Source organism: Perca flavescens, chromosome 3 (assembly GCF_004354835.1).
Source record: "Perca flavescens isolate YP-PL-M2 chromosome 3, PFLA_1.0, whole genome shotgun sequence".
In the NCBI taxonomy this organism is placed as follows: domain Eukaryota; kingdom Metazoa; phylum Chordata; class Actinopteri; order Perciformes; family Percidae; genus Perca; species Perca flavescens.
In genome coordinates this window covers 37,908,533-37,923,627 of record NC_041333.1, presented here as the reverse complement: position 1 = coordinate 37,923,627, position 15,095 = coordinate 37,908,533, and the positions used below count along the sequence as shown (strand labels likewise).

Here is a 15,095-nt window from a genome sequence, read left to right as displayed (position 1 = left end):
AAACTGAATATCTTTTATACAACAAGACATTTGAGGACGTCTTCTTAGGGCTTTTTGGGAAGCACTGATTCACATTTTTTCATAATTTTCTGACATTTTAAAGACCAAACAACTCACCCATTCATCCAGAAACTAATCCACACATTAATCAACAATGGGCTGCTAGTTGCAGCCCTTTACTTATCCATCCATCCATCCATCTTCGTCCGCTTATCCAGGGTCGGGTCGCGGGGGCAGCAGCTCCAGCAGGGGACCCCAAACTTCCCTTTCCCGAGCCACATCAGTTATGTACCTGATAATAGTACTTCTGGAAAGTTTAGGGGGGGACACCAAAACCATTAGGATCCATCCATGGGCACCATGAATTGGCCAGGAATTATCAAGACGGACAGACCGAACAGATTGACCAACATCTTTGGTCTAACAAACAAATCCCATTTACTGTATTTTGTATTTTCTTCTTCTGGTGCTGGCTAGCTGACTGAGCTAATGAAATCAAAGATGAATTTCGACTTACTAGAGTTTATAATAGAATAGAGTAATTTTCTAAACACTGTTATCTTACTTTTCTTTCAGGAGCAGACCCTGGATGAGCCTGAAGAGGGTCTTCCTCCATCTAACCAGACCAACTTCACCTGCCCACTGCCGCCAGTCTCCTGCCCCTCCAATCCACAACAAATACCCACAATGCAGCAGGAGCAGGAAAGAGCAGAGTTGGAGAAGGACAGCAAGCTTCAAGGCCAGACTGGCGCCTCTGGAGAGGAAAAAAATCTTGAAAACGAAGTCCAAGTACTTCCAGATGCAACAAGTGAAGTGGAAAAGGGTGTGGAGGAAGATGGAGGGTCACAAGAAGAAGTGGTAGAAAAAGAGAAAGAAGAGGAGAAAACAGGGGATGAAGGAGAAGGAGAGAGCATCAACCCTGGCGCAACATCAGATCTCTGTCCCTCAATCTCAGTGGAGGAAGAAAGAGAGAACAGCAGCAGTTGTCTTTCACAAAGGGAAGAGGTGAAACCTGAGGCCACCCCTTCCTCCCCAAATCCAGAACTCCCTCATCCCTCCACCATCCCGAGATGCCAGCCACCCACGAGAGGCTCCCACCTCACCAAGCGTGACAAAAAGATCATCGAAAAGATAAGGAGTTACTATGAGGCAGCAGCCGAGGCCGAAGAGAACGAGGCAGAGGAGGAAGGTGAACGGGGAGAAGGATTGGCATCGAGAAGGAGAAACAGTTTCTCACAAATCCCATCTGGCTTGGTGAAAGAGTCGGTATCCCGCTTTGATGTGAGTGGACCCCAGGGGGGGCCAGAGAGTGGACAATCCAATTATGAAACAACTGAAGCTGAGACTGATCAAGAAACAGATCCCTATTCCCCCACTGGTCCCATCTCTTCCCCTACTCTACTCTCAGCAGATGCAGAGAATGATGGACGGGCAGATGAACCAATCAGCTCCTTGGATTTTGAAGTAGAGGACCCAACCTCACCAAACTCTAGCGTGATGCAGGACAAAGAGACCCCAAACAACGTGGGCCTGGATCTAGAGTTAAACCCAAACAGGCCTGTTGGACAAGAAGCTGAGATACAGGACATGAATGGAAAAGTCTGCAAAGAAGTATTGGAGGAAAAGCAAGAGGTGAAGACAAGAGTTGTGGCTTCTGAGGAGAACGGTGGAAATGCAACGCAAGGAGAAGGACCATCTGTTACACAACAGTCCAAGTGCGGAGATGAAACAATCAAAACCAGTGATGGAAATCAAGCTGTTATGAATAGGCATCACCCTAACCCAGCAGAACCAAACGGAAACCATAAGGAACCTCCTACACCTCTGCCACCTACAGAACAATGTAAAAAAAACTGAGACCAAAACTGATTCCACTTGGACTAGAACCAAACACAGAGACCTAGCCAGGGCCAGTGGGAACCTTGAGGGTCTTCCCAGTCAGATAAAAGTTGGTCGATGGTCCCGCCACTCCAGGATTGTCACCGCTAACCGGGACTTGTTTGAGGGCATGGGATCGGATGTAGCCGGCATAGGGTTATTTGAGGCTACCCCTGCAGTGGACCCAATGCTGATGGAAAACTCAGAGCGTATTCTGAGCAAGGTCCAAACATTGGCCCGGATGTACAGTGCCAAAGCCAGCACCATGAAGGTCCCACTGCATCAGAAACGGGCCAGCGCTGTATGGAACCAAACATGGGACTACAGTAGACTGTCTGGACACTCAAGTCAGACCCAAACTGAAAGCCGGACACAGGTTCAAACTCTGACGCAATTACAGACCCCAACTAGGTACCAGCAGCAAAGACAATACCACATGGAAGTCAATCAATCACATACCCACTCCAAGTCCAAATATGGAACCAAAACTCACCCCGAGACCAAAGTTCAGAGCCAAACTATAACACAAACAGGGCAGCAATCGCAGATCCAAACTAAAACCCAGAACCAAACCAAGACTTATAGCCAATACCAGACCCAAACCATGAGCCGGGAGGACCAAACCATCCAGGAGAAGAGGATGATAAAGAGAGCAGGAAGCCTGACAAATGGTAAGTTTGCCTTTCACGCTCCACGACTGTGGGCATCATTTAGATGTAAGATGTCATCCCTTCATTTCTGTTTATTAATCTAGGCTGAATTTCACATTTTTACTCCCTGGCCTTTTTTAACACACTAATCTCTGTTCTGTTATCATCATTATCTATGATTCTGTATTTGTAAATTGCTGCTTGTTGTCGTTGGGATGTTCTTTTTGTATTTTCTTTCTACTTTTCTTTTTACATTTCAATGTTCTTTTATACAGCACCTTTGTGTTTTTTTTTTGTACAGCTCTTTGGTCCGCTTAAACTGTGTTTAAATGTGCTCTAGAAATAAACTTTACTTACTTACTAATAGGGGTGTCACGATTCTCCAAATTCTCAATTCAATTAAGTTTTCAATTCTAAGGTCACGGTTCGGTGCGAGTTTTACATTTATTTATTTTTAAATCACAGGTTGCTATGCCATTATTCGAATATTCAAAGATTTAATGCTAAAATGCATCCTCTTATTAATATGTACTACACTACTCAGGCTTATGCATCGTCAATGCTACCATAAGCATGTGGTTGTTGTTACACGTTCTGTCCACTAGAGGGACTTCCAACATCAGCCTGGCCTTGAAGGGGACCTCCGTCACAGCGCATTGCATTTCCGACACGCTTCTCTCGGTTTACATTCATCTTCCACCACGAGCACACAGCGACAGACACAGATCAACAGAGAACTCTGTAATGAAACATGATCTAACAAGTGTAGTGAAGCAGCTCTGTTGTAAAGGCTAAGGGTGAATGGTTGGCACAATGACATCATGTTAGAAACCACAGTCAAACAGTGCTGTCACTTCTATTTTAGTGATTTATAAGCAAACGTGTTGCTTGCAGATTCAGATTGTCACATTACTGAGAATACAGCTGCAATGTTAGTCGTGCTGCCAGTAGAGGAATATGGTACACACACACATAGCAGAGCTTGTAAACTGTGGCTTTTTTGGCGCGAACATTGAAAAATACTTCCACACCGGCGACTTCAGTGAAATAGGAGGGGGTTAAAGTTCTGTCGATGGGTCTCCTGCATCTGCAGTTGCCATGCTATATTTTGTCTGGCTGTAGCCAAGTTATAGGAGGTTGACTCGCAGCACTTCAACAAGTGTGTTTTTTTTCCACTTGGCAAGCCGGCAAGTCCTATTTACTTTAACTTCTTCTACGGTACAATGCCTAGGGTTTCTTAGTTCAGTAGTTTGGCTCTGAGGATAATTCCTCGCTGTTGGATCAATAACTCCATTACTTTATGGTTCATTTTCATTCACTACTTAGATTTATGTTTTGTTGTTTGTTGTTCTCCTCTAGATTTTCAGGAGGAAGTGCTGGCACCCGTTGAGCCTCTGCTGTTTGGACATGTGTTTGTCAAGGAGCAGCTGACCCCGGCCTGTACAAACCAGACAAATGGTTTCACCCTCTCCAGGCCCAGAGACTTCATCTCTGCTTTGACTAAGGAAAGAGACTCCATTGTGGGCTGTATATCAGGTGACAACAACCAGACTTCCACCAGGCCTGGGGAAAGTCTACCAACTTCGAGAATAGATCCATCATCCAGTCAGGCTCAGGCAAACAACTTCAACCCCGGGTACACCTCTACTGACACGTCCATGGCTTCTACAGCATTAGGGCATCACCTCAGAACACACCCTGAAGAGCCTAGCTCCAGTTTGTGTTTCTCTTCCAGTAACACCCAGTTGACCTCAGCCATGAACTCGGATTGTAGAGTCACCGAGTTCAGGGACTACTGCTCTAAGCGGGAGGTCCATTCAAAAACGGAAGAGAGGGAGAAAAGGGAGGGGTGAGTGATAAATTATGCTAAGTGTAGTGGCTCGTAAAGGTGCCATGACCTTTTGACAACTGTAACTAATGCATATGTGCAAATACATTTTTCAAAAGTACTGACTTATATTCAATGCTCGTATAAAGGTGAACATTTGCAGAGCTGTGACATTTCTTGTTTACATTTGTTAAACAAAAGGTAAGGGTTAGGGCCTTAAACAAATATTGAATCTTTCAAAGGATTAAAAGATTTAGCAAGAGGTATGTTTGAAAGTGCATTTTCACACCAGTTGTGTTGTCCCACCCAAGCTGCCCTAATTAGGGCCCGAGCGCCGACAGCGGCGAAGGCCCTATTGAAACTGAAGGAATAATTGTTTGTTTGTTTGTTTCTATTCTTTTTCCCGTCAAATGAATTGGCTTTTTGAGGGCCTTAACATATTCACAAACTCACAAAAATTAACGGACGCATCAAGTCTGGTGAAAATTTACGTATTTTAAGGGTTTCGCGAAGAGGCGCACAACAATGGCTCGCTAGCGCCCCCTAGAAAGTTACAAAAATTGAGCCCCTGCAGTGCGTTTAACGTAGACTATATATCGTACTTTAACGAACTCCTCCTAGAGATTTCATCCGATCAACTTCAAACTCGGTCGGTGCCATCTTAAGACGTTAAAGATGAAAAGTTGTTAAAAGAAAAACGTTTCGTCATAGGGCGTGGCTGTGGCAGGGCGGCCATTTTGTGCGTTTCGCCGCCAAAACAGGAAGTGGGTGTAACTCGAGTGTACATTGTCCGATTACCTCGAAACTTTTCAGGATTTATAAGAGTCCAACCCTGAGGACAAATCAAGGCCGATATTTACTTAAAGTCATAGCACCCCCTAGTGGCAACATGAAGTAGGCCTAAAAGTCAAGGTGCTATACTTTAACGAACTCCTTCTAGACATTTCATTCAATGGACTTCAAACTTGGTCTGTACCATCCCAACACCTTAACGATGAAAAGTTATTAAAAGAAAAACTTTTCGTCAGACGGTGTGGGCGTGGCGTGGCGGCCATTTTGAGTGTTTAGCGATGAACAAAGAAGTTGTTGTAACTTGAGTGTACGTTGTCGTATCTGCCCGAAATTTCTCACAATGGACAAGGGTCCAGGCCTGAGGACACCAACAGGCCAAAATTGACTTTTGGTCATAGCGCGCCCCCCCCCCGGCCACAGAAAAATGCGCTTTATATAACAAACATCATCGGATTTACATGAAACTTAGAATGTGTGGTCTACATGTGATACTGAGCTGCCCCCTATAATATGACCACGCCCACCTACTCAGGCCACGCCCCCTTTCATAACATTTGAACCGTTTAAGGTAGAGACTTGTGTGAGGTGTCATTGAATTCAGCAGAGAATTCGTTTTTAATTGGTCATGGTTTGACCCGCCCCCTATGCGTAAGCCCCGCCTCCTTTCATAAAATTTGAACTTTTTAAGGTATACCCTTGTGTGAGGTATCATTGAACTCAGCATAGACTTCTTTCTTCATTGGTGATGGTTTGACCTGCCCGCTATGTTGAAGCCACGCCCCCTTTAATAAATGCTGACCCATCTAAGGTAGAGTCTTGTGTGAGGTATCATTGAACTCAACAGAGACTTCCTTCTTCATTGGTGATGGTTTGACCCGCCCCCTATGCATTAGCCACGCCCCTTTTCACAGCTAATGAACCGTATGACGTAGAGTCTTGTGTGACAATTTGCGGCGTCTGAGTGCCGCGCAAATGCACGGGCGCAAGGAGCGGAGTCCGCCAGTAACCCCGACGCGCGCCAAGGCGCGAGGGCCCGTCCATCGCTGCTCGCAGCTTTAATTGAAATTATGTTCCTGCAGCAAATAGCCAACCAATTTGAAGGAAACATGGGAGTTAATTTGGTTTAATATGGTTGATAAAAATATACTTGAAACTGAGGTGGGACAAGCTGAGTGTGATAGGGTGATAGACCTATTACTGAGCAAATGCACCACCAAACATACCTCTTTTAAAATTGTTACATCTTTCTATAAGATACAATTGTACTGATTTCAGCATTTCATACCATTATCATTGATTATTAGCCTTCATGTTTCTTGTGATTTTGTTTAATTTCCCAGTAGGAATCTTACCCATTGCCTCTTTTGATCTTGACTTCTGTTCTTAAGACATTGCTTCTCCTGGTTGTCTGCAGGTCGGAGGAGCTGAGTGACCTGAGTGGCCCTGTTTATTTAGTCAGAGAAGAATCAACATCTATAAACATGATTACTCAGCCAGCACACTTTGAGCCAAATATCTCTGCTCACAGCATACCACAGTGGGAAATTTCCAAATATGGAGATGAGCAGGACAAATATGAGCAGGATATAGCAGCTGCTCAATGTATACAAGATAAACAAGCACCAGAATACAAAATGTCCACAGGACACACTGACAACAAGGATGGGAGTGTTTGCTTGGTTTGTCCAGGACCCATGGATGGAGAGGCATCCCCGGGAGAGATAGTTCTGATGGTAGCGACTACACAGAGTCAGGCTCCAACAGAGTACCACAAATCTACTACAAAGCCAGGACTGGGCGGAGATCAATCCCAGAGGGAATCACTTTACCTAGCGGAGGGAGGCGCCACTGCCCTGGGATCCTCCGGTGGGCCACAGAAAGATGAGCCCCCAAGCATTCAGATGAAACTAAATGAGACAAAGTATGATTCTTCCTCACAAACCAGGATGATTCTTCAAGGTTCAGCTGTGGTCTTTACGGAAGAGACCCCTTATTTCAGGTCCTCAGGAGAACTGGTTGCAACCCCAGACGATCACAAAGCAAGAGCACCAAGTCCATGCTCATCGGTTCAAAACTCTGAATCAAATCCTACCCGACCACGTGTTCCTTCGGTGCAGTCTGCCGACTGTCTACCAACATTCACCAGCCAGAAGCCGCAGAACCTACCCACTGCTATGGGTAAACGGGCTCTGTCTAACTCCAGGTATGTCCGTGGCAGATTAAAACACAATGGGCCCTATTTCAAACAATCTATGCATACAGCATGAAGCGCATGGCACAGGTGCGTTTAGGGCGTGTCCAAATCCACTTTTGCTAGTTAAGTGTCGGAAAATAGGGTCCGTGCGCCGGGTGCATGGTTCTAAAGTGTTGTACTTAGTGTCTTCATTAATTCATAGGTGTGTTTTGGGCGTGACATGCAATCAACCAATCAGAGATCATCTCCCATTCCTTTTAAAAGCCAGGCGCGTTTGGACCTTGGAGCATTGCTGTTATGATGGAGGATTTGCACCGTAATATTTTTATTTGTAATCTTCTGCATGTGTGTACCAAGCATATTGTGTGTCCCTGTGTGTGAAACAAGCATAGTGTGTGTCCCTGTGTGTGTAACAAGCATAGTGTGTGTCCCTGTGTGTGTAACAAGCATAGTGTGCGCGCGCTAAGCACAAGCCTACGCGCATTTTACTAGTTTGCTGTTAAAATAACAATGAAATGCTGCGTTATTGACTTTAGACCAGGTTTTTGTTGGTCAATGGTGCGATCACTTCCTGCTGCCTCAAGATAGCAATACTCCCAGAATGCACCTGAACACACCTCGCTGTAAGACCAGCACACCCAATTATGCACCTGAACACACCTCCCTGTAAGACCAGCATGCCCAGAATGCACCTGAACACACCTCCCTGTAAGACCAGCACGCCCAGAATGCACCTGAACACACCTCCCTGTAAGACCAGCACACCCAGAATATACCTGACCACACCTCCCTGTAAGACCAGCACACCCATGGGCACACAGATGTCTGGACGGTCTTAAAATAGCAAAGACACATGCGTCGGGCTTTGCGTCGCGATGCACTGGGTGCACCCAGACCTCCGCATAACCCTTAAAAGCAACCCTGTCCTGACGAAAGATTAACCCCAGCCCACACATGTTTTACAGTTTAAAATAAACAGCTGAGTTTTGGCCCGTTGTTTTGCCCCGTAGGCTCCTGTCAAAACTGTGTGACAATTTAATAAGAATGGTATTCAATTACTTTTCGGATAAAACAAACCAAAAGGTCAAGTCATGAATAGTGTTGTTCAAAGAATGGGCCTAAGGGCTCTTCTAAAGCGATTGCAAATTGTTGCCAAGTGTAGTAATTAAAGTGGAACGCCATATTGGCTTGTTTTTGCCGGTAAGGAATTTGCCTTCAGCTGCATCGCGGCAACTGTCTGTAAAACAAGTTCAGGGTTTTGCAAAGCTAACGGAAAATTAGCAGGTAGAAAAAACAAACAACAGAAACTTAGAGCGGCTGTGGTTGATATTCTTTTTTTTTTTTTGCTATCATATTGCAGATGCCAACTAACCTTGACCAATGACCTTTTGAGTCTCCATTAGTCCCAAGCAGAAATCAGATTTTTTTTTTGTATTAAGCTGCAGTTGTTTTAAGTTTTTCTGACCTTGTAACTTTGTCCTGGAAAATAACAAACCGTCACCTTCAAACATCTGATTGAACTTCCTGAGCACCTTGGACTTTTTTGTGTTTCCAATATACAGATCAATATTCAGACAAGTACAATGCATAACAATTAGTAACAAACAAAACATATGAGATAAAGACAGCATGTCAAAAAACTAACAGACAAACTGTAGGCTGGCAGGCAGCAAAAGTCAGAAGTCTAATGTGCACATTCATCTTTTGAACGACAATTAAAAATTGTACTTCTTTTAACTAATTGTCACTTTTTTGCTTTATTGTCATAGTTTACAAGATTTGTTTTGCACCCTCTGTTGTTTGTTGGTCATGTGATTAATTGATAACTGATTTTATTTCTGTAATGTTTGTTTTGTGGTCTCTCCACTTTATTGTAAAGCACTTTGAGCTACACTCAAATATGTATGTATGAAGGGGTGGTGATGGCACAGTGGATAGGACACATGCCTTTGGCGTGGGACATCTGGGTTCAATTCCCACTGTAATACATTAACCAATGTGTCCCTGAGCCTGACACTTAAGCCCTAGTTGCTCCAGAGGCGTGCGACCTCTGATATATATATATATATATATATCAATTGTAAGTCGCTTTGGATAAAAGTGTAATGTAATGTAATGTAAAGGTGCAAAACATAAAAAAGTTTATTATTATTATTATTATTATTATTATTATTATTATTATTATTATTATATTATTAAATCTGGTTATCAGTAAGCCATTTTGACAGCTATTGCATCAGCTGTATGCATATTTCAGACATTGGCAGGTTGGTTCTTAATCTGTTTTTCTCTGTCAGTTGCAGGGAACCAGGGCAGCAGGACTCACAATCCCCAACCAGCCTGCCATTTTCCAGCCGCCCATCAGGCAGCCGCCCATCTTCCAGACCCTCCTTGGAGACATCCAACCTGGTGGAGAGACCTTACCCGGCCATTGCCACCCCTGGCCAGAACACAGATCAGACCTCAGCCTTTAGACCCAGCCTCAGGCACCGCTCCCCCTCCCCTGTTGGAGCTCTCCCTTCCACACCTCCCTGCTCCTCACCCTTCAGGGTTATTTCAGCATCATCACCGACCCCTGTATCTGCTGAAGATGCCTCCCTAAACACCGTCTCCGGGACTCTTCCTTGTTTCTCTCCTACTCCCTCTTTTGGCAGGGGTTCCTCGCTGCGAGCTCGCCCTGCCTCCCCTTCTGCACCCTCCTCTCCTTTCACTCCCTCGTCCTCTTCCTCTGGGAGGTCATCATCCATACGAGCAGGTCCTCCTTCCTCCCCTACACCATCTTCCTCTTCTCTGCGATCTCCCCCCTGTACCTCCCCCATTGCTTCTTCCTCTGCATTCACCAGATCCTTAGCTGCCTCCTGTATTAGCCAGTCCATCAGTCAGAGTATGGCGAGAAAGAACAATGCCCTGCAACAAGCCCCACCCATAAACACAGCAAACCAAAGCCCTTCCTCCACATCAACCTTACCCTCCTCCCATCTACAACGGCGCTCCCCTTCACCTAAACTCCCTCCGAGTCAGCAGGGCTCGAGCACGCCTGCGTATGCCCAGCTGGGGTGTGCTAAAGATGGGTACCAACATCCAAGGGGTCTGACGTCCTCTCTCTGGTCCTCTTGCCCTTCTCCATCTCCCATGCAGTCACCTCCTCCCTCTCTTTCCCAACGCTCCCCCTCTCCGTCCATGACTCTGACCAATCATCAGCCTTCTTCTCCTTCCCCTCGTCCCTCATTCCTTCACTCCAAAACGGACTCGTCACAGAACGCAAACAACAACAACAATAATAGCGGTGGCATAAACGCAGCGAATAGCAGTGTGAGTAATACCAGTAGCTGTAGCTTTTACCGTGCCATGAGTAATGGATTTTCGTCCGGAAGTCCACAGAAGGCACCGCTAGCTAACGGTAGCACTAACACCACAGCAATGCAACAAACCCCTGATCCTCTCTGGTCGGGGTCACACAATCGTGTAGCTCGGCCTTTTTCTGCATCCGAACCCAGCTCACGAGTTCAGTCCCCATCTCCCTCTCCAACCCTTGCCTCATTCCCTCAACTCTGCTCCCCACCTCCTCAACATAATTACTCCTCCCCGATGGCGAACAAACCTCCCCACCCCCGGAGTACACGGGTAGGAGGTGCCAGTTCCCATAATCCACTCGGGCTCACTTTGGAGCTACCAAGGACCTCTTCAGCAAGTTCAGCATTTGGGCTGTCTTCGTCGTGTCTAAGCCCTCGGATCCTCTCCCCGCCTCCTATTGGCGTGTCAGTGAATGCTTGGACAAATAATGTTGCAGCACCTCAACCCAGAAACCCTCGATATGCTTCCGCCTCTCCCGCTCTTTCCTTTTCTTCCTCATTAGGCTCACCAACACTGGAGAATGCCTCTTTCCCCACTTCCATTTCTTCTTTGCGTAGTTCCAGAGCATCTTCCCCTTCCGCAACCTGTCCTCCTGCAACCTCCCAAACCCTCCGTAGGTCTTTCTCCTCCAACCTGGCAGACAGATCCCCTAGCCCAGCCCGGAGCAACCCTAGTGGACTGCGCCGCTCTTGGGCAGACAGCAGCCGCAGGTCCCTTGGTTTCAGTGGTAGTGGCCAAGGGTCCTTTGACCAGCAGGAGTCCTGTCCAACCAGTCCAAGGAGTGGGTGGTCCTCATATGGCAGCTCACCATCCTGCCTTAGCCCTCGAGCTGGGCTTCAATCCCCACTGTCACCTGGCCGGCTTACCCCAGGGAAGGGCACCCTTGGTGGGCAGCATTTCACCAGCGTGCCCTGGCCAGACGTACGAGAGCTTTCAAACAAATATAATGGAACTGATAGCCTTGATTCAAGTGCCACTTCCACTATCATCACCTCCCCTCCTGTTCCTCTCTCCTCGCTCTCCCACACCCTCCTCTCCTCTCCTGTTCCATCAGACAGACTAACAGAATGGGGAGACCCAGAGCTAGAAGAGGGTAGCTGTCGTAGCCAGCTGATCTGCGCCTACGTTGCCCGGCCCTCCTGTGTACAAAACCTCTCTTCCTCATGCATGGTTCTCTCTTCCTCGGGCATGACATCCCCTCCACCTGCATGCTACCAACACCACAACTTCCAATCCACAACGCCTCCTCTACCTTCAATCTCTTCCCCCTTGCCCTTGACCTCACCCCAACTACCATTCGCCCATTCATCTCCTACCAAACAGGGAAACCAGAAGACCAGTTATGCCACCACGGTTAACCTCCAAATTGCTGGAAGTGGCCGAATAACCTCCTTCAGCACCGCCCAAGTTAGCCTGACCCAAACCCTGCAGGGTGGAGCCGAAGCCAGAGGACCGGGACAGGGGCAGATGACGAGGCGAGTAAGCATCAATGGACTTTCACACCTTCCTTCCCCTCTTCCTCAGAGCTGCAACAGGCTATGAAAGAGAGAAGTCTTTCTTTCATGGCCGTACAAAACAAGAAGGGCCAAAAGTAAAAGTAATGGAAGTTGTTGTGTAACTGCTGGTTTCAGTTGGCCCAGGCGTCCAGATATGTTCGCTGGCTTGTCGTGAGCCATAAACCCCTGTAACTCCACAAGTCCTCCATGCTGAAAATTACCTTTATCAAATGGCAAAGCATGGGGGACTTCAACTTGGGACAAAGTCCACATCTGAGGGACGTAATGAATGTTGTCAACCCTATTCAACACTGATTCCCCACAGCGTGATGGGATGCATTTGGGGTTGTATGTAATGCTGACTAAACTTTGAATCTTGGTAACTTTTGGGAAAGCTTTGTATCCTTGCATTGAACAGATGACCTTTCAAGAATGGACATTAAACCTGCATATGGCTTGTATTTTTAGATCTGGGCTAATGACTTTGAATTGGATGCCAATGGAATTGCTTTAAAGATCCTAATATTGTAAAAAGTAAAGAAATACGTTGCAATCAATGTAAATAAATCACCCACCGATGGATGTGATAAATTCGTGAATGCGCCAGTCTAAGACTCTGATAACACATCTGATCTGAAGTCTGTTCAGCGCTGAGTTCACTTTCTGAACGTCTCTGGACTCTTTCTGTGGATCCGCTGACGTTTTTGAGGAACAATTAATTTGACAAACTTTTGTAATACACGCTTAAATTAGTAACTTTTATCTTAGCATTTATTGAGCTGGATTACATTATGTTTTTTGCTAATACTGCAAACACAGACCCGTTGAAAGTCAAGTGTCCGACCAGTGCTGTATGCAATCATAGTTACTTATTGTATTATTATTATTTTGGTATGTTTGTTTGCTGTTTTTTCTTTTATATTCTGTTGAACAAACATGTCAGGCTATCTGAGGCCAGTGTTTAAGGTTGGTGATAACTGTGGTTATTAATAATCTGTCTTTTTAACCATTTTATAATTCTTTTTATTTTATTGTTTATTTATGAGGTTAGTCTTATTCTCTTTGGCACTTATTATCCTTAAAGTAATGTCGGTATTTTGCACAGTGTCCTGAGCTTTTGGGTGCATGCTTCAAAGTGTGTGTATGTGTGAGCGTTTGTGCATGTGTGTATCTGAAAATGACGCGTCTGGTAAATTCTCCTTTAACTTCAGACCAGGCCAATATCTGTGTGTTTTGAATGCTGTGTCTGTTCCCATATTGATGTACGTAGTTGGTTCATTGACTTTACCCTCTCTTGTGTTGTCAGTGCCCTTCAGAGAACTCCACTTGTTTTTCAAAAGTTGTAAAAGAATGTCATTAGGTGGAAAATACAGAATAGGATGAAAGGTTTTGCTTTAAATCAACACAAAGGTGACGTATGGACTCTTTCGTTAACAGTTGATGATTAATGCAAAAGGCTTACAGTGTTCAATTTATGTTTGCCAATTAGGCAAGGCAAGGCAGCTTTATTTGTATATAGCACATGTCAGCAAGTGCTTTACATAAAACTTAAAAGAGCAGTTAAAAAATGTGTTAAAGAGAATATAAAAACAGTTAAAATAGATATGACAGGTATGAAAAACAGGACTAAAACTTACAGTATAGTGTAATAACTGAACAATTACTTAAAGAAAGGCAGTATCAAAAAGAATCATCTTCACCTTTGATTTAAAAGAACTGAGAGTTGCAGCAGACCTGCAGTTTTCTGGGAGTTAATTCCACATATGTGGAGTATAAAAACTGAACGCTGCTTCTCCGTGTTTAGTTCAGACTCTAGGGACAGAAAGCAGCTCTGTCCCAGACCGCCTGAGAGGTCTCTTCTTAAGGTCTTTTCAGACGGGGAGCGATTGTCACGCAGGCAGTCTGGCACAATCCGATAAAATTGTCGAGTTCGTGATTATCGCACACACACCTGCTGCAACAGTTGAACTGTCTTGAACTTTTCCTTGCGCGAGCAGACATACACATTGGAGTTTTTGCTTGTCAGATGGCACAAGACTGGATTTATAGGGTAACGTCACGTTTGAACTTAAAAGAGGCTGTAGATCTACGACTGTGCTAATTTAGCTAACTTTAGCTATCAACATTAACAGTCTGTGGCTAACTCAAGACGCAAGTGTGTTGGAAGCGTTTCTAGGTGAAATAGAATAGGAAAAGATGTTTATATGTCATTTTGACACAAATACATATTAATAAATGACATTTTGATGTTTGAAAGTCTCAAGGTTTTGACATAAATGCATATAAATGTCATTTAAAAAAATAAATAATTATGGATTTTCTAATATTGCACCTGTCTATACGGAACAAAATATTCTGTAGCCTATTTTGCCGTCAATACTGCCAACGTTGTCTTTGCTGTAATCAGATCAGAATGTATTTATGTTTATGGGAAACATACATGTGTACAGACAAGGCTAGCAGCAGCAGCGCCGCGTCAGACACGTTTCTGGTGTGCAAAGACATAGGAAACGCCATGCAACAGAAACACCACGCTCACGCCACGCAGGCAGTGTGCAGAAGGCTAGGCATTGACCTGGAGTAATTAAGGTTAGGATAGCCGACTGGTCAGGGAATAGGACCTGAACAAATCAGGTTCTGTTACCTTGCGTAAGCATGGACGCCTGGCCAATAGTAGCGTGTGAATGCTATTGAAGGGCGGTGTCTTGCCTAGAAGTTGCGTGGGTCCTATATTAACGCAGTCTGAAGTGGTTGGTCTTATAATGCATCCGGCTTTTGAAGATAGGTCTGGCTTGGACCTCGAAATTAGCATAGAAGACCAAACGCTTACATACAATGCTCTTCAAAAATCTAAAGAAAGGCTGTAAAATGTCAAAAAACATGGGGGCCAAATATAAAGAAAG

General features: G+C 45.1%; 2 protein-coding genes across 2 annotated transcripts in view; both read left to right on the top strand.

Moving 5' to 3' along the window:
* The window catches only part of plekhg2 (pleckstrin homology domain containing, family G (with RhoGef domain) member 2), a 52,845-nt gene extending 50,965 nt beyond the window's left edge, over positions 1 to 1,880 (top strand). The window contains exon 17 of the mRNA XM_028574036.1: positions 577 to 1,880. Coding sequence (XP_028429837.1) covers positions 577 to 1,857 — 1,281 coding nt within the window. The 3' untranslated portion in view covers positions 1,858 to 1,880. The remainder of the gene's footprint in view (positions 1 to 576) is intronic.
* Positions 1,859 to 14,423, top strand: LOC114550127 (flocculation protein FLO11). The gene is made up of 4 exons (XM_028570689.1): positions 1,859 to 2,549; positions 3,888 to 4,377; positions 6,563 to 7,351; positions 9,640 to 14,423. Exons 1-4 carry the CDS (start codon positions 2,009 to 2,011, stop codon positions 12,236 to 12,238), a joined length of 4,419 nt encoding a protein of 1,472 aa, XP_028426490.1. The 5' UTR covers positions 1,859 to 2,008; the 3' UTR covers positions 12,239 to 14,423.
* The last annotated feature ends 672 nt before the right edge of the window (positions 14,424 to 15,095 follow it).